General features: G+C 44.6%; 1 protein-coding gene across 11 annotated transcripts in view; it reads right to left on the reverse strand.

Annotated features, from left to right (window-relative positions):
* The window catches only part of VEGFA (vascular endothelial growth factor A), a 55912-nt gene extending 32869 nt beyond the window's left edge, over positions 1-23043 (reverse strand). For 3 of the 11 annotated variants that reach the window (XM_040351778.1, XM_040351772.1, XM_040351784.1), the window contains exon 1: positions 22598-23038. In XM_040351778.1, the coding sequence (XP_040207712.1) occupies positions 22598-22675 (78 nt within the window). In that variant the 5' untranslated portion in view covers positions 22676-23038. Of the gene's footprint in view, positions 1-22597 lie in introns of all 11 variants that reach the window. The other 8 variants (XM_040351783.1, XM_040351781.1, XM_040351773.1 and 5 more) reach the window with 7 other exon arrangements.
* Positions 23044-24373: the final 1330 nt, after the last annotated feature.

Consider the following 24373-nt stretch of genomic DNA (forward strand, 5'->3'; position numbering starts at 1 on the left):
ACTGCAAGCCAGACCTTCTCGTCCAATATTATTATTATACAGGATTTATATAGCGCCAACAGTTTACTCAGCGCTTTACCATATAAAAGGGAGACAATACAGTTATAATACAATAAAATACAAGAGGATTGAGAAGGCCCTGCTCAGAAGAGCTTACAATCTAATAGGTTGGGGCAAAAATACAAAGGGAACTTGGACAGCCGCACTCCAAAAACGTTCCTTTTATTCAAATCGATCACAAAATAAACATGCAAAAATTGGAACAAAAGCTAAACGCGTTTCAATAGGCTGGGGCAGGTGGTACAAAAAGGTTGCAACTGTCGGGAATGAGCTGACGGTAGTGGTAGAAGATTAGTTGGAGACGCAATAGGCTTCCCTGGAGAGGTGAGTTTTCAGGGAATCGCATGAAGGTAGCAAGAGTAGCGGGATAGCCGTACAGGTTGAGGTAGCAAGTTCCAGAGGATGGGAGAGTCTCTGGAGAACATCAGTGCCTGACCTCAGAAATGATCTTCTGGAAGAATGGTCAAACATTCCCATAGACACACTCCTAAACCTTGTGGACGGCCTTCCCAGAAGAGTTGAAGCCGTTATAGCTGCAAAGGGCGGAGCCAACTCAATATTGAACCCTACAGACTAAGACTGGGAAGCCATTAAAAGTTCATGTGCGTGTAAAGGCAGGCGTCCCAATACTTTTGGTAATATAGCGTATATGCAAATTGATGGCGCCATGGGTGTCCGCTCCATAGGGCAAGGGGGGGCAATTGACCCCCCCCCCTGGAAAATCGAGAAGGTGTTGAAGAGTCTCACGGTCGTGGGCTGTCTGAAGGGGGGTATGTGCTGAAGGGGGGAGTCCATCTGTGCTGAAGGGGGGGGGTCTGTGCTTAAAGGGGGTCCGTCTGTGCTGAATGAAGGGGCCGGTGTGGAATGGTGGGGTCTGTGCTGAAGGGGGGTCTGTGCTGAAGGGAGGGGGGTCCGTCTGTGCTGAATAGAGGGGTCTGTGCAGAATGGGGGGTCTGTAATTCTCTAGGCTATATTTATATGGGCATGGAGTGAAACTGAATTATCTCAAGAGCCATTTCCCACTGCCAGCTAGCCGTGTTAAATGCGACTGGGTATCGCCGATCACAAAGCGCCCTCCCCTGAAAAAGTTTCAGCGGACGCCCATGGATGGCGCTATACTTATAATAAATAAAAAGCAAATACCGGCAGTTATATTAGTAGCTTTAAAGTGAATACACAATTGGACTAATTGTTCTACTACATCTTCACCGAATTTGGCTTGAGGTTCTTCCCGTAGCTCCATTAGGTCTCCATGCAGATACATAATAGCATACGTGGGATGTGGAAATATGTTACAAAACAGCAGTAGAACCCATCACGTATTTCTGTAATGCGCTAATTAGATCTGCTGCTTGATTAATCCATTGTTGAAGAAATGCCCCCGGAGTGACAGGTAATACACCCGGGAATAATTGGACCATGTCAGGAGAAGACACGCACCAGCTAACCATGCAGAATGACAATTCCAGGGGGGGGGGTGTATACATTTGGCCTCTGTTCCCTGTTCAGATCTGACATATCTGAAGGTCAGCCAGCAGCAAAAACAAACAGGTCGGCGGAGGCCTTGCATGTTAAATGTCTGCATGTGCCACACATTTCTGATGAGTTCAAAGTCTACACTTCAATAGCAGGAGCAATGCACACAGGCGGGGGTACGTTGTGCAACACGCTACAAAATTTACTGGAAGTCTTTGATACTAGATTTCTGACAGAAAAAAAAAAAAAGCTACCTTCGGATGCTGCGATGCGCCCCCGAAAATGTTGCGCCCGGTGCCACGGCCCCCCCCCACGCTACGCCACTGTTCTCCCCCCCATTATCCACCATGTGTCCTATACTCAGACAGTGGTGGTATGGTGGTCCCTCAATTGGCTGTATTTTAGCATTTCCAAAGGCCAAGTGGTTGTTAATGATTTATTTTGATTTGTCAACCATAATCACATTGATTAAAAGCAGCGCCCAGTAGGTCTGACAATGCTTTTTCAATAACACCATTAGAGAAATCCAATGGAATGTTGTTTGGGAAATAGTCATTCCAACGGATTTATACATTCAGAAAGCCAACAAACAATGTAGAGGACAAAATGTGCCAAAACGCAGCAACCCATTGCATCATTAAACAAAATGGCGGCTGTCTGCACACAGACACCGACTCCCTGTTGCATATACAGTGGAACCTTGGATTACGAGTGTAATCTGTTCCAGGAGAACGCTCGTAATCCAAAGTACTTGCATATCAAAGCGAGTTTCCCCATTGAAGTCAATGGAAATGAAAATAATTGGTTTCGCATTGGACTTCAATGGCATGCAATACCGCATGCGGCCAGAGGTGAGGCGGGGAGCCGGACAGCCTCTGATATGGCCAGAAAGGCCAGAGGACAGCTCGGCTGACCTCTGCAAACCTCAGAAAGGCTCGGGAACGGAGTGTTTCCGGGTCGCTGCGAACGGCGCCGTTCGGCTCCGGCTCCCCCACCCCAGGCCAAACGTGGTACTGCACACCGCTTTGGCCTGAATCCTGCCCGTTTTGCGAGACAACCCTCGCAATCCAAGTTAGGATTTTTCAAAATACAGCGCTCGCATTGCGAAACACTTGTTAACCGCGTTACTCGCAATCCTGTACGTGAATGAGATGGACAAAAAGATGGCTTTGTCTCCTGCTCTCCACCTGTAGAGAACGCCCGAATGTCTACTGGAGCCTGACAAGCCGATTCTGTCCGTCTAGCACCAGTCTATTCACATGGAGGGGCATTCGAGCAGTACTAAATTGTATTGTTTTGGGCCACTGCATACTTAAATTGGCTGTCATATCTACCCCAGTGCAGGTGGTCAGACACTTTGCTACTGTGTGCTTCACCTATAGCAGCCCCCTTTCCCTTAAGGCAAGCAGGCTTACCGGTACTTGGTTGCCACCAGGACTTCTACACAATGCTATAGTGCCTGGCCACCACACCAGGGCAGATGTGAATGGAGCAAAGCCAAGAGATACTTGTAGTTGGCAGACAGGTAGCGCGGTTCTATGACAGTCCAGGTAAAAGGCAGGCTGAGTTCAAGGGATAGTCCAATAATCCGGTCAGAAGTCATACACAGGGAAATTCAAACTAGTAAAGCAGGGCAGACAGACAGCGCACTCGATCAGGAACAATGCAGGTATCACTGTCTCCATCACAAGCAAGGGACAGAGCATTTGGCTTGCTTATAACAGGTGACTGACCATATCAATCACCTTGCAGGTGGACACAGACATGGAGAATGCAATAGCCAAAACCCGGATGCTGGAATAAGGAGCAGGTGCACTTAAGTACTTGGCATTCTCCAGGTTTACTACAGCAACCGAATATTCAATTGGTATGTATCCAAGTCTCCAGGCCCCTTTGATAGTCCCTTGACATTAGTAAAACTCATATACATTTTGCTCATGAAACAGCCAACAAAATCCTCAATGGAAATCCATAAGCAAAGGCCAACATGCCTCCGGCCTACAAGACCTTGGGGCCCAAAGTACATACAAGTAGGTTAAAGCGGTGGTTCACCCTAAATAACAACTTTCTACCATGCCATTCCGCATACTAGCGCGACCTACGGTATGCGTTTATTTTATTTTTCTGCGCCGTACTCAGTTTAATCACGTAGTGAAGTTTCAGACTCCCCGCGGGGAATGGGCGTTCCTATGCAGAGGGAACATGATTGACGGCCGGCTATGCCGCGTCACGCTTCCCGAAATTAGCCGGAGTAGGACTCGGCTCTTCACAGCGCTATACGGCGCCTGCCCACAGACTAGGAGCTGACTGCGCAGGCGCCGTGAAGAGCCAAGTCCTATTTCGGCTATTTCCGGGAAGCGCGACGCGCCATAGCCGGCCGTCACTCATGTTCCCCTCAGCATAGGAATGCCCATTCCCCTAAGGGAAGTCTGAAACTTCACTACATGATTAAACTGCGAGTACGGCGCAGAAAAATAAAATAAAGGCATACCGTAGGTTGCGCTAGTATGCGGAATGGCATGGTAGAATAAATTTTTTTTTTTAGGGTGAACCCCCGCTTTAAGAAAGATTTCAGAAGCCTAGTCCTGCAGTGGTTTTATCACAGATGACAAATAGTTGAAAGAGAGAGCAGGTAGCACAACAGGTCAAATATCTAGAACAGCCATTCCTCAACCAGGATTCCATAGAACCCTGGGAATCCTCCAGAAGGTTGCTAGGGGTTCCTTGAGATGTGGCGGATTGACCTCCCATATGATGGCGCCTGCACAGTTCTGGGGCCAATGCAGAGGCATGTCGAGAATTATCTTTTTTTTTAGCTGACCACCATTGTAAATGAAGCTTTCTTCCTACTGATCACCAATGTAATAGGAAATGTATCCAACTGATCGCCGATAAATTCTTTTCCAGGTGCTCCCCGAGACCAGGGGTGTCCAAACTGCGGTCCAAGGGCTCTTTGCTAGTCTTTATCCAGGCACTAGTTGTCCCAGTGACACCAACAATGGGGCACTATATCTTCCACCGATCCCAATGATGGGATACTATACCTCCTACTAATGGGGGGGGGGGGGGGGAATACACCTCCTCCTATTGGCTACCAACCCCAAGGCCATATTTATTCTCACTGATGCCGGGCCCGTGACATGTTCTGCCCCTGCTGGACACAATCCGACCCTCCTAAAGCCTGAAGGACAATAAAGTGGCCCTTTGTTTGAAAAGTTTGGAGACCCCCTGCCCTAGACCTGAAGATAATTTGAAGTGCTCCTCTGGGGTAAAAAGTTTGCGAAAAGGCTGATCCTGAAAATAACCATCATAACATTGGTACATATTTAGAGAATTAAAGCATACATACATCAAGGGATTGACAATTTAATATGGGCATTCGAGAGCCAATCTGTCCAATCCAGGAGCCAGCGGGATTTATTTTTAAATCGGAGCCAGCTCCACCGACGGCAACTAGAAAACCTCAAATGTTAAAGCGCCAGCTGTAATTTTTAGGGAGCATTGGCTACCTGGCTCCTGGGATCTGTCAAGCATGTCAAAACAAACAGGATATCCTTCCCGAAAAACAAAACTCCAAGACTGACTTTCTTCTGAAAACACGTATGGATTACAAGAACGCGCAGCAGTTGGGCATCAGTGGTCACAATGAGGTTATTACCCTTATTCATTGCAAAGCATTCCTCTAATTGTAGTCCTGAATAAAACCCAAGCAAACGCGGGGAGAATATTATTATTTAATCCAGGCTGAACACAATTCCACAGCCTCGAACAAAGACTCAAATTAGGCCAGAAAAAAAAAAAAAATAATAATAATATCAAAGTTTACAGGAGGGATCCAACCCAAAAAAAAAAATCAAAAGAAGGAATCAAAAACAGACTTTTTTTGGCAAGACAGTAGAGTTGCACAATTAAATCATTAAAAAAATCGTGATCTCGATTCAACCCCCCTCACGATCTCTATTGCAGAGTTTCCCGATTCTTTCATGTAACAAGTGTAGAGGCTTCTCTGCTCACTCAGCTGTCAAACGAAAAAATCCAAACGCAATGTGCGCCGTCGTAAGTCCTAATCTGGGCCGTCGTATCTATGCGACTGATTCTTAGAATCAGTTACGCATAGATAACCATTAGATGCCTCCACTGTGCAGTTCGTTTTGCACAGAGTGGCCCCGATCCACGTCTTCTGGGGTCCCTCGGCGGCTGTCTCTGGTCCTCCCCGCAAGTACTGACCACAGTCATGCGGGAGCTTGCATGGTGGTGAGTAATTGCAGGCGCGCTCCCGCGCCATAGCCGCTCACTGTATCACTCGACCCCCGCCCCTAGGCGCGCCGCGTCACTGGATGTGATTGACAGCCGCGCCAGCCAATGGCTGCGCTGCTCTCAATCCATCCGCTCTAGCCAATCAGCGGCCCAGGCTGAGCGGCGAAGAGGATCTCGGGACCGCGCTGGACTTTTGAGGGGTCAGGTAAGTAAAACGGGGGCTCGGGGGGGGGGGGCGACAGCATCAAATGTTTTTTCACCTTAATGCATAGATTAACTCCTTTAACCACTTGCTGACCACCGCGCACACACACACACACGTAAAAAAAATGGCACGAGAAGGCAAATGGGCATACCTGTACGTCTCTTTAAATTCGCCGCCCAGCGGGCGCACGCCCGGCGCGTGCCTCGTTTTTTTTTATTTTTTTAACAGAGACCCTAGAGCAGTGATGTTTTGGAACTACATTTCCAATGATGCTCATGCACTCTGCAGTATAGCTGAGCATCATGGGAAATGTAGTTTCAAAACTCCAGATACCCAAAGCCAGATACAAGTCCAAAGGAGAACGAAGATTTGCGGTCCAAGGACCCAGACTATGGAACGCTCTACCAACCACCATCCGATTGGAGGTAAACCACCTGGCCTTCAGGATAAAGATCAAGACCCATCTCTTCTGAGGGCCCAGGGAATGGATACCAAGCGCCCAGAGGCGATTCAGTTCGCATGTGTTGCGCTATATAAGTTTCTCACTCACTCACTCAAAACATCTGGAGTGCCAAGGTTCACCATCACTGCCCTAAAATGTTGCAAAATTTTATGTCACACTGTATTTGCACATCGGTCTTTTAAACGCAATTTTTCTGGGAAAAATACACAAAACAGTAAAGTTAGCCCAATTTTTTTGTTTAATGTGAAAGATGATGTTACGCCGCAAGAATCAAATCTATCTTTTAAAGCAAGATTCTACCTGCGATTTTTTATTTTTATTTTTAAAGTCAGCAGCTACAAACATTGTAGCTGCTAACTTTTAATAAGGACACTTACCTGTCCTAGGCGCCCGCGATGATGGCCCCCCATGCCGATCCCTCGATCATTGCAGGTCCTGCGCTGCCAGCCTTGCGGCTTCACTGCCCGTTTCCTACTGCGCGCCTATTTGTGAATGGGCGGCTGCTCTCTGGGATACACACAGGGCTAGATGCAGAGAGGAGATACGCCGGCGTATCTCCAGATACGCCGTCGTATCTCTGAGTCCAGCCGGTCATATCTATGCGCCTGATTCATAGAATCAGTTACGCATATATTTCCCTAAAATACGACCGGCGTAAGTGTCTTACACCGTCGTATCTTAGGCTGCATATTTACACTGGCCGCTAGGTGGCGCTTCCGTATAGTTAAGCGAGGAATATGCAAATGAGCTAGATACGCCGATTCAGAAACCTACGTCCGGCGCATTTTTTTTACGTCGTTTACGTTAGGATTTTTTGGGCGTATAGTTACCCTTGCTATAGGAGGCGTAGCCAATGTTAAGTATGGCCGTCGTTCCCGCGTCGAGTTTTGAAAATTTTATGTCGTTTGCGTAAGTCGTTCGCGAATAGGGATGTACGTAATTTACGTTCATGTCGAAAGCAATGACGTTTTGCGGCGGTATTTCGAGCATGCGCCGTGCGTAAAAAACGTCAAATACGCGGGGTCACAGTTAATATACATAAAACACGCCCACATCATCCACATTTGAATTAAGCGGGCTTACACCGACACATATACTTTACGCCGCCGTAACTAAGGGCGCAAGTTCTTTCTGAATACAGAACTTGCGCCCTAAATTACGGCGGCGTAACGTATCTGAGATACGTTACGCCGGCATAAAGATAGACGAATCTATCTGAATCTAGCCCACATTCCCAGAGGGCAGCGCACCCCATTCGCCAAAAGACACCGCGAGTAGGATGGAGTAAGAAGACCTGCCGCGGAGGCAGATTACGGACTTCCGCATAGCAACCGCTATTTCTGGTAATTAAAAATAAGGTTTTTCCACATTTTTTTTTTTTAGGATTGTAGGTAAAAAACTAAAAAGTTGACGGTGGAACTCCACTTTAAGCAAAAAGAAAAATTGCGATTCTCATTTTAGCCAGAATCGTGCAGCTCGACAAGACAGCTCCAAATGGCGCATCAGAAGAGGCTTCAACCTTTGGAAAGGTCTTGTTCTTTATACACACACCAAAATTCTCAAGAGTCATGGATTAGAGGAGACCCTGAATGACACAGAAGGGTGATGAAATCACATCAAAAGGCAGGGTTGAGCTAATCGTCTCCCCGTGACATTAACCGAGTTCTCAGCAGAAGAGAAGGATTCTGTGTACAAAGAATGTCTACATAAGCTTCATGAAAACGTTTTTTTTTTATTTATTAAATTAAAAAGAAAAAGAAAAAAAAAAAAAAAAAAATCACATAGTTCCAAGTTAAAGCAACCATACGCCTAGGGGGGCGTTTGCAAACGGCGTTACTGTATTGGCCAACTTGAAGAAAAAAAAAAAAAACGACCCGACAACACGTGTACAAAATATGCAACTCTAGTCTTGGCCTAATGAAGGTTAAAACAGCTGTTGTGTCTGCTGATAATCGAGACCTCCCCTCCGGGGGCACTACGTGCAAGTGGCAAGAAGCTCTGATTTGCCAATCAGAATGGTCTGAAGAAGAAGGCGCTTCCAAGGACACAATGAAGACATGATTATGGGTCCTGTGCGTACTTTCAGCGCGTACCAGTCAGCCAGGGAAAGAACAGCGAGCCCTCCAAAAGACGAGACGCCTTAAAAGCTGCTGCTGCTGCTGCAGCAGCGACTGGAGCTTTTATTTTATTTTATTTTTTGTGCTATGCGATGTGACCTTTTCCCTTGCAGTAAAAAAAGCTGAGTCCTGCTGACATTGCTTTGCCAGGAATTGTCAGAACCTGCAGCTCTGCACAGAAAGGCGTCTTCTCACCCATAAGCAATACACTGACCGCTTGACCCTTCACTGACTGTTTCGTCACAATTTTTCGGGCGCACGTCCAGGAGGCATAAAAGAATGCATGTTTAAGGGACTTGCGTGCTAAATGGAAAAAGGGAGCAAATTACAAATACAGGGCCAGATTCACAGTGGAGATACGACGGCGTATCTGCTGATACGCCGTCGTATCTCTGTTTCTATCTATGCGACTGATTTATAGATACAGTTATGCATAGATAGCCAGAAGATCCGACAGGTGTAATTGTTTTACACTGTCGGATCTTAGGATGCAATACCGCGGCCGCCGCTGGGGGGAGTTTGCGTCGTAAACCAGCCTTCGGGTATGCAAATTAGGAGTTACGGCGATTCACAGCGGATTTTCGCGTTCGCTACGTCGCCGCTAGTCTAGTTTCCCGTCGCAAAGTTAGTCGTCGTTTAAGGTGCCCTAACTTTAGTCAGCAAGCGTATTGCTGTCTAAAGTATGGCCGTCGTTCCCGCGTCAAAATTTAAAAATCAACGTCGTTTGCGTAAGCCGTCCGGGAATACGGAATTACGCTACGCGCGTCGCCGTTCGAAAAAATGACGTCACGGCGCGCAATGCACGACGGGAGTTCGGAAACGAAGCATGCGCGGTAGGTCTGGCGCGGGAGCGCGCCTAATTTAAATGGCACACGCATATTTAAATTGGCCCGCCTTACGCCGGAGGCCGGCGGCGTAGGTTTTCATCGCAAGTGCTTGGTGAATCAGGCACTTGTGATGAAAAATTGGGGCGGTGTAACGTATCTACGATACGTTACGCCGCCGCTCTTCTATGTGAATCTGGCCCACAATTCTCCCTCTTTACGCACAGCCCTCCAACTTATCACAGTGTTTAAATTCAGACGATCCTCCAGACCAGTGGTCTCCAAACTGCGGCCCTGGGGCCAGATGCGGGCGGCCCTTTGCTTGCTTTTATCTGGCCCTTGGGGCACTATCTCATCCACCGATACCAACAATGGGGCACAATTCCTCCCAATAACACTGACGGGAGTCACTTTGGATGGGGGGGTTTGTGCAACCCGGCTTAACAATGAGGCCAATGACACCGAAAATGGGCACACTTATGCCCACTGAAACAAATGATGGGGCGTATTTTTCCCCACCAACGTCTGGACCTTTTTTATTCCCAATAGACATAGTCCGGCCCCCCTAAAGTCTGAAGGACAGTAAACTGGCCCTTTGTTTAGAAGGTTTGGAGCTCCAGACTAAAGGTAATGCAAAAAGCAGGGGCCTTAAGTGGTTGTAAAGGCAGGACGTTTTTTTTTTATCTTAAAGTGGATGTAAACCCTCCATACACCCAGTGAAGTGAACAGCCTCAGATGATACACAGAGATGAAACAAATCTCCCTACATAGGTTTTACATCCATATCTGCTGTCTTCATCTTTATATACTGTTTAGAAAGTTCAGATCGCGTTAGGAGATTTTCTCTTCCTGGTTAACGCAGAGTGTGATGTCAGGGCATACAGCCAAGATAGCCAACATTGCTGATTGGAGGAAAGGCACACACCCCCTCTCATCATAGGCAGAGGCGTTTTGTAACAGGGTCAGCTCCCTGCTAATCTATTTATAGCAACCTCCCCCAACAGAAATTTCAGGGTGCTTTTATCTGATGCGTCAGAGAATTTGTCACGGACAATCAGGCTGATAATAGAGGAACGGTTCAGGAGAGAGCTACAGTACTTAGCTCTATGAAGAGAGATAGGAAAACACTGCAGATATATGTGCCCAGCTCAAAATTTCATGAATTCACTTGAATGCATTCTATGCATTAAGATAAAAAAAAATTCTGTGTGTAGCAGCCGCCCTACAGCACCCCCTAATACTCACCTGAGCCCCATCGCTCTACAGCGATGTCCACGAGTGCCTTGGTCACCCGAGACGCTTCTCCCAATTGGCTGAGTCACAGCAGTGGCACCATGGGCTCCCACTGCTGTCAATCAAAGTCAGTTGGCCAATCGGGGGAGAAAGGGAGCTGGGATCCGTGTCTGAACGGACACACAGAGCTTTGACTTGGCTCGGGTGCCCCCATAGCAAACTTCTTGTTGTGGGGTCACTCAACAGGAGGGAGGGGCCAGGAGCACAAAAGAGGGTACCAAAAAGTCAGTGGACATCCGCTTTAAAGTAACTTTCTGGTCTCAGGGAACCTCTGCTAAAAATGACTAGATCTACAACTCAGGGTCAGTAGGAAGAATGCTCCTTACACTTTTGGACCTTGGGAAGAATTCCCCCCTTACAGAGAACTTAAAAAAAAAAGAAATCAATGGTGTCAGAGGGAACTTATCTGAGAGGCAGAACATTGCTTGAGGAACCCCTAAAAACCTCTGGAGGAACTCTAGTTGAGAAATACTGCCTCGATCTGACTTTGACAACGGTTGTCAGACGGACCTTTTTTAGTGGACAATCCTTCCGTGTGTATGCTCCATCCGACAAATGTTCGCTGTGAAAACAGACAAACTTTCCGGCAACAAAACGTCTGATGGAGCAAAATCCGATCGTGTGTACACAAGTACAAACACGCATGCTCAGAACCAATGCTAAAGATCAGACAACAATAGCAGGAGTTGCCCAAAGGGTGGCGGTAAACAGCAGAAAATTCACGTGATTTGGTGAAAGATGGCTGAAAAAGTCCTGCTGTGTGTATGCATACCAAGTTCACGGACAACACCCTTCGGACCAAAATCCACAGAAAAGTATGATGGAAGTCCGATCGTGTGTATGAGGCTTTAGGTGTGATGGTTAGTAGGAATGGGCTCGGGGGTGTTCATATCGAACCCGCCAGGAAGCCGGCACTGCACACCGCTAATCATAGGCAGCGTCGGCAAATGCCTCACTGCCTGTGATTGGCGGTGTGCAGTGACGGCTTCCTGGTGGGTTCGATCCAAACATGCCCGAGCCCATCACTAATGGTCAGTAGGAAGAATGCTCCTTACACTTTTGGTCATTGGGTAGAATTGCCACTTACAGATCGTTAAAAGAAAAAGATAAATCAATGGTGTCAGTGGGAACTTATCCGAGAGGCAGAAATTGCTCGAAGAACCTCTGGAGGAACCCTAGTTGAGAAATACTACATTAGTGTGAAGGTCAGTGGAAAGAACGCTCCTTACACTTGTGGTCATTGGGAAGAATCACCCCCTTACAGAGAACTAAAAAGATCAATGGTGTCAGAGGAAACTTATCCAAGAGGCAGAAACTGCTTAAAGCGGAGGTTCACCCCTACAATACACTTTTTCCCCTTAGATTGATGCTCGTTTTGTCTAGGGGAATCGGCTAGTTGTTTTAAAATATGAGCAGTACTTACGGTTTACGAGATGCATCCTCTCCGTCTCTTCCGTGTATGGGCTGCGGGACTGGGTGTTCCTATTTTGATTGACAGTCTTCCGAGAGGCTTCCGACGGTCGCATCCATCGCGTCACGATTTTCCGAAAGAAGCCGAACGTCGGTGCGCAGGCGCAGTATAGAGCCGCACCGACGTTCGGCTTCTTTCGGCTACTAGTGACGCGATGGATGCGACCGTCGGAAGCCTCTCGGAAGACTGTCAATCAAGAAGGAACGCCCGCTCCCGAAGACCCATACCCGGAAGCGACGGAAGAAGATGCATCTCGAAAACGGGTAAGTACTGCTCATATTTTAAAACAACTAGCCGATTCCCCTAGACAAAACGAGCAGGAATCTAAGGGGAAAAGAGAAAAAAAAAAATGGGTGAACTCCCACTTTAAGGAACCCCTAACAACCTCTGGAGGAACCCTGATTGAGAAACCCTGCTTTACCACCAAGAGGAGGGACCTTTTTTCCCCTCTCTTAATCAAGCCATTCAATCGGGGTTAATTTACTGTTACTGGAAATTCTTCCCTCTTCTTCCCATGACAAATTCTTCCATTTACCAACAACCATTGACCCCCCGCAGAGGCGCCTTGTGCGCCACTTATCAGATTTTAAGATCTCAGTGGCAGATACGGCCGATAAGACACTGGGCACTGAGCTCAATCTCTGCTCTAGAGAATAGGAATAAACAGGAGCAGAGGTCCTTAACCTGCAGGACAGCGAACAAACCCGTGAGGCACCAGGCAAAAGGTTTCAGATCTGTCCCAGCTGGTCTTGGTAAATGTGCAATCAATCTGTAAAATCATTTACACGGGTATCCAAAATTCTCCCTCGCTAAGATCTCTATAAACCAGTTCCTGCAAATTATGCTGCAGTATTAACAAGCTGTTCATGAATTATTGGCCAAGAATCTTGCAGACAAAATGTGTACCACATATTAATAAAGCTTGGAATATCGAGTATCAACATGTACGAAACCATATAGAATAGTCGGTACGGAGCTACTGCCTCAACACCGATTCTCTATATCGGCCACTCAACCAGGACTCCTCCAGAGGTTGCTTGGGGTTCCTTGAGCTGTGACCGATTATCCTCTAATTTGACGGTCCTGGGGCCAAAGCCACTTGCTTTGCTTTACACCCATGTAAAGTATCCTAAACTAGAATCTAGAAAGGCATTTTTTTTTTATCTTTTTACCCTTAAAATACATTTTAAGTCTAAAACTCCTGGTAATACCAGTCTATAGGAAGTCAATTTGCCCTTTATCATGGGTGCTCAACCTGTGACCCCCCCCCCCCCAGCTGTTGGCGAAACTACAAGTCCCATCATGCCTCTGCCTTTGCGGAGTCATGCTTACAACTGACAGCCTTGCAATGCCTCATGGGACTTGTAGTTCCCAAAAGAGCTGGAGTGCCACAGGTTGAGCACCCATGATAAAGGGCAAATTGACTTCCTATAAACTGGTATTATCAGGAGTTTTTTAGACTTAGTGGGCCAGATTCTCAAAGAGTTACGCCGGCGTATCAGCAGATACGCCGACGTAACTCCGAATCTAAGCCCGTCGTATATCTAAATGTATTCTCAATTTGAGATACACTTAAACATGCCTAAGGTACGACGGCCTGCGCCGTCGTATCTTAGGGTGCAATATTTACGCTGGCCGCTAGGTGGCGCTTCCATTGTGGTCGGCGTAGAATATGCAAATGAGTCGTTATGCCGATTCACGAACGTACGCTTGCCCGTCGCAGTAAATTTACGCCGTTTCCGTAAGAGATACGCGGCGTAAAGATAAACATGCCCCCTAGGTGGCGTATCCAATGTTAAGTATGGCAGTCGTTCCCGCGTCGAAATTTGAACATTTTACGTCGTTTGGGGCTGGACGCCATTTACGTTCACGTCGAAACCAATGACGTCCTTGCGACGTCATTTAGCGCAATGCACGTCGGGAAATTTTAGGGACGGCGCATGCGCAGTACGTTCGGCGCGGGAACTCGCCTAATTTAAATGATCCACGCCCCCTACCCGGATCATTTGAATTAGGCGGGCTTGCGCCGGGGGATTTAGGCTACGCCGCCGCAACTTTACAGGCAAGTGCTTTGCGAATCAAGCACTTGCCCGTAAAACTTGCGGCGGCGTAACGTAAATGTCATACGTTACGCCGCCGCAGATTTGCCCGATTCTACGTGAATCTGGCCCCTTATGCATTTAAAAAAAAAAAAAAAAAAAAAAAAGGTAAAAAGATTTAAAAAATGCCGTTCTAGAGATTCCAGGATAGGATATGTAACTTGGGTGTAAAAATGCACCATTATTATTATTACTACTATGCTATATAAATCCTGAATAATAATAATAATTATATTATTATTATTATTCAGGATTTATATAGCATAATAAAAATAATCGTAAAAATAATAATAATTATTTTTATTATGCTATATAAATCCTGAATAATAAATAATAATAATAATAATAATATTATTATTATTATTATTATTATTATTATTATTATTCTTCAGGATTTATATAGCATAGTAGTAATAATAATAATAATAATGCATTTTTACACCCATGTAAAGTATCCTATCCTAGAATCTAGAACAGTATTTTTTTTTTTATCTTTTTACCCTTAAAATAAAATTTTGTAACTCTTGATAAAACCAGTTTATAGGAAGTCAATTTGCCCTTTATCATGGGCGCTCAACCTGGCCCTCCAGCTCTTGGGGAACTACAAGTCCCATGAGGCATTGCAAGTATCCTATAAAATAAGGGCATTTTTTAAATCTTTTTACCCTTAAAATAAATTTTCAGGTCTTGGAACACCTGATAATACCAGTTTATATATTTAAGAAAAATAAATAAAAATGATGTTCTAAATTCTAGTATAGGATACTTTACATGGGTGTAAAACGCATCATTAACCCCTACAATGAGAAAAGACTTCACATGCAGCATCGCTGGCGTCGGGAAACCACTCTTCATCCCATAGACGTCATTCACTCCTACCAGGAATACAGTAACCAATTTAAGCTGCTCTATACTCAACTTTACATTTGAATCCTGTCCAGGTTTTCCCAGCAACCCCAGCGAACAATGATTCTTTACAGCAACTGTACAGCCGGTAATTTATAAAACCAGGTTCTGGATTCTCACAACAGCCAACACGCTCACCAACTTATAGATACGATTCAAGAAACACAGAGATGCTACCTTTTCCTGGGCACCAAAAGCGGATTTATCCATAGGGGTTGATTTACTAAAACTGGAGGGTGCAAAATCCGGTGCAGCAGTGCATTGTAGTTATTCAAAAGCTTAATTAAATCGAACAAGCTTCGAAGTTAAGCTGGCCATACACCATACAATTTTCTTATTCAATTTCCTTTAGATGTACCTTCAACTGTGTAAGGGCCTGCCTGATTGTATACTAAATTGAAAGTATTTAGATTTGACCTCATATTATATGGTTTTGGTAAATCTAGAACACTATACAATTTTACTTGTTCAACTTTACTTTAGATATACCAAAACCATATAATAGACGGTCAAACCTAAACCTTTTCAATTTGTATGCAACCAGGCAGGCCCTTGTACTAAATAGTTGAAGGTAAATAAAAAAAAAAAAAAATTGAATTTTTTTTATATATATATATATATATATATATATATATATATATATATATATATATATATATATATATATATATATATATATATATATATATATATATAATAAAATATAATAATAAAATATATATATATATATATCTCAGATTTTAGAAAAAATAAATGAATATATATATATATATATATATATATATATATATATATTTTATATATTCATTTATTTTTTCTAAAATCCGAGAGTGCAAAACCTGGTGCAGCTGTGCAATGGGATCCAATCAGCTTCCAACTTCAGCTCATTCAATTTAAAGCTTTGGAAATTAAAACCTGAAAGCTGATTGGTTCCTATGCACAGCTGCACCAGATTTTTGGGGGTGGGTCGATTTACTAAAAAAACTGGAGTGTGCAAAATCTGGTGTGGCTCTGCATACAAACCAATCAGCTTTCAGGTTTTAATTGTTGCAGCTTTAATTGAACAAGCTGTAAGTTAGAAGCTGATTGGCTCCCATGCACAGCTGCACCAGATTTTGCACTCTCTAGTTTTATCAAATCAAAATATAAAAATATATATAAAAAACAAAACAAATAACCAGCTTCCAGGTTTTATTTTCAAAGCTTCAGGCTAGGTTCACACTGCTGCGAATTCAAAATCGCGGTAAAATCTTGATTTTACCACGATTTCGCGGCTGCGATTTAAGAGACGTCTGTGCAGGGTTCAATGTAAATCGCGGCCCGAAATCGCAAAAAGTAGTACAGGAACTACTTTTTGAAATCGGTGCAGCGCCGCAGATGCAGCGTCGCACCGATTAGGACAGTGCCATTGCCGACAATTGCCGGCAAATGTCGCCGATTTGAGATGCGATTTGACATGTCAAATCGCATCTCAAATCGTACCAAATCGTACCCAGTGTGAACCAGGGCTAACTGAACAAAGCTGAAGTTGGAAGCAGATTGTCTCCCATGCACAACTGCACCAGGTTTTGCACTCTCCAGTTTTAACAAATCAAAATATAAAAAAATATATATAAAAAACAAAAACAAAAACAAACAGGTTCCAGGTTTTATTGCCAAAACTTAATTGAACAAGCTAAAGTTGGGAGCAGATTGGCTCCCATGCACAACTGCACCAGGTTTTGCACTCTCCAGTTTTAACAAATCAAAAATACATAAAAACAAAACAAAAAGCAAAACAAACAAAGCTAAAAATGCCCAAGTGCAATCACCCCCATAGTATCTATAGTTTATCAAGCCACTTAAACTTCCTCTTCTATATTCCCCAATAATTAGCAGTTACAGTTTCACATTAAAAACGTCAAACACATAGATTGACTATTCTATAATCAAAAAAGGGGTTAAACCTGCACGACGGGTCACTAGAAGTCACGCATGTGACACTTCGCTGACGTCTTCTGCAGGTAGAACAACGAGCGTTGGCCAAAAGAAAAAAAAAAAAAGCCTGACCTTGCAGGCTCTTACGAGAGGTCGTAGATTGTGGCCCCCCCAAATGGCGAAAGCGTCTGGATTTCCCTCTACCTCTCCTTGTTCTATATATAAAAAACAAAGGTTCCCCAAGTTCTGGTCTTCGTACGACCATAGAGTCCGACGTGCGTTAGAACTTAACAGCTGCTTCCAGTCTCAATGCAATCTTACACATGGCATTCGTCACATCAATCGAAGCGAAATATTTGGAAAACTTTGACATTTACAAATAATAATGATAGACTATGGGGTCAATTTACGAAAACCGGAGAGTGCAAAATCTGGTCTAGCTCCGCATAGAAACCAATCAGCTTCCAGGTGGAAAACTTTGATATTACAAATAATAATAATAATAATAATAATAATAATAATAATAATAATAATAATAGACGACTATGGGGTCGATTTACGAAAACTGGAGAGTGCAAAATCTGGTCTAGCTCCGCATAGAAACCAATCAGCTTCCAGGTGGAAAACTTTGACATTACAAATAATAATAATAATAATAATAATAATAATAGACTATGGGGTCGATTTACGAAAACTGGGGAGTGCAAAATCTGGTCTAGCTCCGCATAGAAACCAATCAGCTTCCAGGTTTTATGGTCAAGGCTTCATTCAACAATCTTTGAAGTTAGAAGCCGATCGGCTACCGTCCACCGAATTTCCTCTCCAGATTTAGTAAAAAAAAAAAAATCAACCTCAATGAACGCAGTTAAAGACGCCGTGTCCTTGGAACGGAACAGGCCTTACAACCGATTGCATGGAACTGCTCAGTGCCTGGGTCTCCTCCCCGATCAGAGTGAGTCACAAGGCACGGCCTGGAGAGGCAGCGAAGGAGTTAAACGCGTCTCTCCCTCCCCTCCTGTCTTGCCACAATCTCCTCTCCTTCCTCATTAGCTGAGATTTGCAACTGTAAATGCTTGGAAAAACAATTAGGCAGACTTGTAAAAATAAAGCCTAGAAGCAGACAAGGACCCCTCACTAAAGGGAAAGCTGCAGATTGGAACTCAAAGTGCAAGGGTGGAAGCCATGATCTGGTCGGGAGGGGGGGGGGGGGGGAGTGAGTGCACAGAGTCTGCATTCAAGGGCATTTCCAACTCACACCGTGGGCTGAGGCCTACTTATTGCTGGAAATGTGTTCGGAGAGATGAAGGGTAAAAAAAAAAAAAAAAAAAGAGAGCTTGGCCCAGTCACATGAAAGAGATTTAAAGGCCTTTAGTCTGTCTCAAGAGTGGTTTACATTTGGAAAAAAGCGTACGTGCAGCCTGAGCCGCATCGCTTACCCGCCCCACTGATCTGTCGTCAGAATAAAAAAAAAAAAAAAAAAGGGGGCCAAGTAACCCTCAGAAGAAACTTGAGCGACGACCATTAACAGTCTGGTCACACGCTGCCCGCCGCTCACTCACTCCTCCCGGCCTTGTATCTATGGCAATATAGCAGACCGGCTTTCCCGGCAAAGGGCATCATAAAAAAAAATATAAAAGAATGTAAAAATATATATATATATATATATATATATATATATATATATATGGGGGGGGGGGTCAATGCCCTTCTCTTCAGCTCTACCACCAAATTTCATAAATACAAATCCTTAACTGTAATTTTTTTTAATATTTAAAAAAAAAATTGGAGGCAAAGCCATAGAAAAATTCTCACTGGGAGATCGGCTCCGGCACAGAAGCACATTCATTCAAAGAATGAAATATTCCGCGTTCCGTGCCACCTATGCACTTTGCCGTAGTAGGAAACCGGGGAAAATTACGAGGTTTTTCTTCGCCCGGGAATCTAGTCGTGTTTAACAAGCCATCTCTAATTATTAACACCATCAATAAAACTGGTATGTAAAGAGCCGTCACGCGACAGGAATGACTCGGCGCTTGGAGGATCTCAGCCTCCACGCTCTTCAAAGTCACTGAAAGTTTGAGGAGAGTTTTTAGAAAAAGTGGATCTGTCCACTCGGACGAAACCCGAAAGGGGCAGAAAAAAAAAAATCAGGATTTGTTAAGGATTTGTTAGATGATTATGGATAACGAGACCGGGGCTGGACAGGTCCTAGGAGCCAGGTTAGCCAATGCTCCTCAGAAAGTACAGCTGGCACCTAATTGTTGAGGTTCCCTCTAGTCTTTGTCAATGGAGCCGGCTCCGGGATGGGACAGATTGGCTCTTGAATTCTGTACTAATTTGTCCACCCACCCCAGTACTAGACACACGTGGTCCTTGTCTGTCAGTCTCGGGATTCAGTAGTCAGGGGGCACCAGAGGAAAAGCTTGAGAAGGCATCAACATGGGCATCGGAAACCCAAAGCCCGACCATTGCTCCTAATACACCGGTTTCCCACAACTGCTTCCAGCTCTCTGACAAGATCACTGTGATGTAACCGGCCCAACATCTGCACCGACCTGCCCCTGTGCCTTACCCACCAGACTTTAGCTACATGAACATTTTCTACCAGCAATGTGCACGCGAATGTATACGCCAAGTCCCATTCGGCAAAACTTAAAAATCGAGAACTGCCAATTTACAACTCTCCTGAATATGTTGCATGCAGATTTATTTGCTGTGAAGGAGCATTATGCAATTCATGAAATCCTGGCAATCAGGATCTAGGCATTGCCCAAGTCTGCACATATTCAGGTGAGCTAAATACAAAGCCATTTGCAATATTCCAAAGGTCCACATTGTCACCGTGTCCACCAGCCGTTCTCAGCCACGGTTCCTCCAGAGGTTACTAGAGGTTCCTTGAGCTGCGGCCGATTAAGCTCCCCATTTGACGGTACCTGCATAGTTTCAGGGGCCACTGCCAAAGCCAGCGGCATGGGACCAGAGATCTTTTTGGCTGGAAGGGTGGCATTTTTGACCAACGCTGTAAGGGATGCATGCTTCCTAATGACCACCAATGTAAGGGGGCATTTTTCCCACTGATCCCTAATTACCCAGTTTTAATAGGGGTTCCTCAAGACAAGTCAATTATTTTAGGGGTTCTCAAAGGTTTCTGACCACCAACGTAAGGGGGGCATTTTTTCCTCTGATTAACCCATTTTAATAGATGTTCCCTGAAATCTGTAACTTTAATTAAAGGTTCCCCTGGGGCACATAGGTTGAGAAAGGCTGCTGGTCACCAATGTAAGGGGGGCATTTTTTTCATTGACCTCTGATTAACTAGTTTTAGTAAGAGGTTCCCTGAGATCTTTAAAGTATTTTAAGGGTTCCCAAAGGTTTACTGACCACCAATGTAAGGGGGGAATTTTTTCCCCCGTTGACCTCTAAATGACTGGTTTTAAGAGGAGTACCCCAAGACCTGCAAGTTATTTTATGGACTACCAAAGGTTGCTGACCACCAATGTAAGGGGGGGGATTTAATAAAACCAATTTTGGTTTTAGTAGGGGGTTCTCCTAGGGTACAAAACAATGAGAAAGGTTGCTGACCACCAGCGTAAGGGGGGGAATTGATTTTTTTCCCCCATCCACTTCTGGTTTTAGTAGGGGGTTCTTCTAGGGTACAAAACAATGAGAAAGGTTGCTGACCACCAATGTAAGGGGGGGGAATTGAATTTTTTTCCCCCATCCACTTCTGGTTTTAGTAGGGGGTTCTCCTAGGGTACATAACAATGATAAAGTTTGCTGACCACTATGGTAAGATGGGCATTTTTCCCCCTGGACTTCTGATTAACTGGTTTTAATAGAGTTTTCCTGAGATCTGTAATTTGTTAGGGGTACAAAGATTAAGAATTGTTGCTGACCACCAAAGTACCCCCCCCCCCCTTTACCATTGATTTATCAATTTTAGCAAAGGTTCCCGAGACCTGAAACTTATTTTAGTTGTTCCCAAAGGCTGCTGACCACCAACGTAAGGGGGGCATTTCCCCCCCTTGACTTCTAATTAACTGGTTTTCATAGAGTTTCCCTGAGATCTGTCATTTTTTATAAGGGTTCCCCTGGGATTCAAAGGTTAAGAAAGTTTGCTGACCACCAACGTAAGGGGGGCATTTTTCCCCTTGGACCTCTGATTAACTGTTTTTAATAGAGTTTTCCGAGATCTGTAATTTTTTTTAAGGGCTCCTCCGGGATACAAAGGTTGCCGACCACCAACGTAAGGGGGTGCATATTTCCCTTTGACCTCTGATTAACTGCTTTTGATAGTGGAGATCTGTAATTTATTTTTTTAGGGGGATTTAGGGGTGCAAAGGTTGAGAAAAAGGTGCCATCTACCAGCCCAAGGGGGGCATTTACATCCAATTAAACAATTTTAGCAGAGGGTCCCCAAAACCTGCAATTTTTTTTAGGGGTGTAAAGGTTGAGAAAGGGTGCCGTACACCAACCCAAGGGGGGCATTTCCCCCCCCCCATTTACATCCGATTAAACATTTTTTTCCGCAGAGGTTCCCCAAGACCTGTAATTTTTTAGGGGTGCAAAGGTTGGGGCATTTACATCCGATTAAACAATTTTAGCAGAGGGTCCCCAAGACCTGTAATTTTTTAGAGGTGCAAAGGTTGAGAAAAAGGTGCCATCCACCAACCCAAGGGGGGCATTTACATCCAATTAAACAATTTTAGCAGAGGGTCCCCAAGACCTGTAATTTTTTAGAGGTGCAAAGGTTGAGAAAACGGTGCCATCCACCAACCCAAGGGGGGCATTTACATCCGATTAAACAATTTTAGCAGAGGTTCCCCAAGACCTGTCATTTTTTAGGGGTGTAAAGGTTGAGAAAGGGTGCCGTCCACCAACCTAAGAGGGGCATTTTACCCATTTACATCCAATTAAACATTTTTTAAGCAGAGGTTCCCCAAGACCTGTAATTTTTTTTTTTAGGGGGGGTAAAGGTTGAGAAAGGGTGCCGTCCACCAACCTAAGAGGGGCATTTTACCCATTTACATCTGATTAAACAATTTTTTAGCAGAGGGTCCCCGAGACCTGTAATTTTTTTAGGGTGTAAAGGTTGAGAAAGGGTGCCATCCACCGATAAGGAAGGTGGCATGGACTTTAGGAATGACGACCCTTGTGAAGTGTGGTCATTTATGGAAAATGCGATGTGCCCATGGAAAAGGGGGCCAGTTTCAGGCTGGCAAATGAAGTAACCCATTAGTGTGTTCCTAGAGACCATTCAGAGTCCAGGAACACCTCCAATGACAACAAAGGCAGCAAAAACTTCCGAGAAGACTTTTCACCTTCCATAGTGAATGGTCACCACATTGCACCCTTGCCCTCTAATCCAGGAGGAACCTTCCCCCCCCAATCCCCATCTCCCTGATCTGCACCCCCCTTCTCCCCCCATGAAATGTGAACACGCCCATTGGGTATAGGTTGGGCATTCTTCTATTGTGTGCAGGCAGGGGGCTCATGCTATAGATCTTACCTGGGCAGTGTGGATAGAGAGCAGAAAAGGCAAGCCCCAGAGAACAGAGAGCAGAAAGTTCATGGTTCCCAGTAACATCCGCCCACACAGGACTGTAGATCCCCCTGCAGAGGACCCCCCACTCCCACCAATGATAGAAGATCTTCCGAGCCAGGAAAAGCCGGGGTCACTCCATGGATCCAGGGAGGAAAAAAAAAGCGTGCAACAATCGGATACAATGTAACAGATCCCAGAGAAGGCGGGGCCACCAAGACTTTCAATCCATGATTGCAACAATGTATCAATAAAAAAGAATAATCCCGGGGCGGGGCGGCCGGTCCAATAACGGGGCTCTCTCTCCTGCCGGTAAATCCAAGCCTGTTCCTGAGCCGGTGACTTGTGATCACACCGGCTGCTTCTCCTACAGTGTCAGCCTGCCTCCAGACTGTGCATAGACAATCTGTCACTCCCCCCATCCAGGGCCACGCCCAGGGGGAGGGGACATCACTAAAAGTGACATCTAAGAGCTCAGCACAGCTATTGTATAAGATCTGCCCTCCACAAGTGCCCCCCCCCCCCTTCTACATCTCCTCCATATATGAGTGTGCAATATTCCTATAAAGGAGTGTGCAATAATATTCCTCCATAGGAGTGTGCAATAATATTCCTCTATAGGAGTGTGCAATATTCCTATAAAGGAGTGTGCAATAATATTCCTCCATAGGTGTGTGCAATAATATTCCTCCATAGGAGTGTGCAATATTCCTATATAGGATTGTGCAATATTATTCTATATCTCCTCCATAGAAGTGTGCATTAATATTCCTCCATAGGAGTGTGCAATATTCCTCTACATCTCCTCCATAGGAGTGTGCAATAATATTCTATATCTCCTCCATAGGAGTGTGCAATAATATTCCTCCATAGGAGTGTGCAATATTATTCCTATATAGGATTGTGCAATATTCATCCACATCTCCTCCATAGGTGTGTGCAATAATATTCCTCCATAGGAGTGTGCAATATTCCTATATAGGAGTGTGCAAAAATATTCCTATATAGGATTGTGCAATATTATTCTATATCTCCTCCATAGGAGTGTGCAATAATATTCCTCCATAGGAGTGTGCAATATTCCTCCATAGGAGTGTGCAATAATATTCCTATATAGGAGTGTGCAATATTCCTCTACATCTCCTCCATAGGAGTGTGCAATATTCCTCTATATCTCCTCCATAGGAGTGTGCAATATTATTCTATATCTCCTCCATAGGAGTGTGCAATATTCCTCCATAGGAGTGTGCAATATTCCTCTATAGAAGTGTGCAATAATATTCCTCCATATAGGAGTGTGCAATATTCCTCTATAGAAGTGTGCAATGATATTCCTCTATAGGAGTGTGCAATGATATTCCTTTACATCTCCTTCATAGGAGTGTGCAATATTCATCTACATCTCCTCCATAGGAGTGTGCAATATTCCTCTTTAGAAGTGTGCAATAATTTTCCTCCATAGGAGTGTGCAATATTCCTCTATAGAAGTGTGCAATAATATTCCTCCATAGGAGTGTGCAATAATATTCCTCTATAGAAGTGTGCAATAATATTCCTCCATAGGAGTGTGCAATAATATTCCTCCATAGGAGTGTGCAATAATATTCCTCTATAGAAGTGTGCAATAATATTCCTCCATAGGAGTGTGCAATAATATTCCTCCATAGGAGTGTGCAATAATATTCCTCCATAGGAGTGTGCAATAATATTCCTCCATAGGAGTGTGCAATAATATTCCTCCAT

This window comes from Rana temporaria, chromosome 4 (genome assembly GCF_905171775.1).
Source record: "Rana temporaria chromosome 4, aRanTem1.1, whole genome shotgun sequence".
Taxonomy (NCBI): domain Eukaryota; kingdom Metazoa; phylum Chordata; class Amphibia; order Anura; family Ranidae; genus Rana; species Rana temporaria.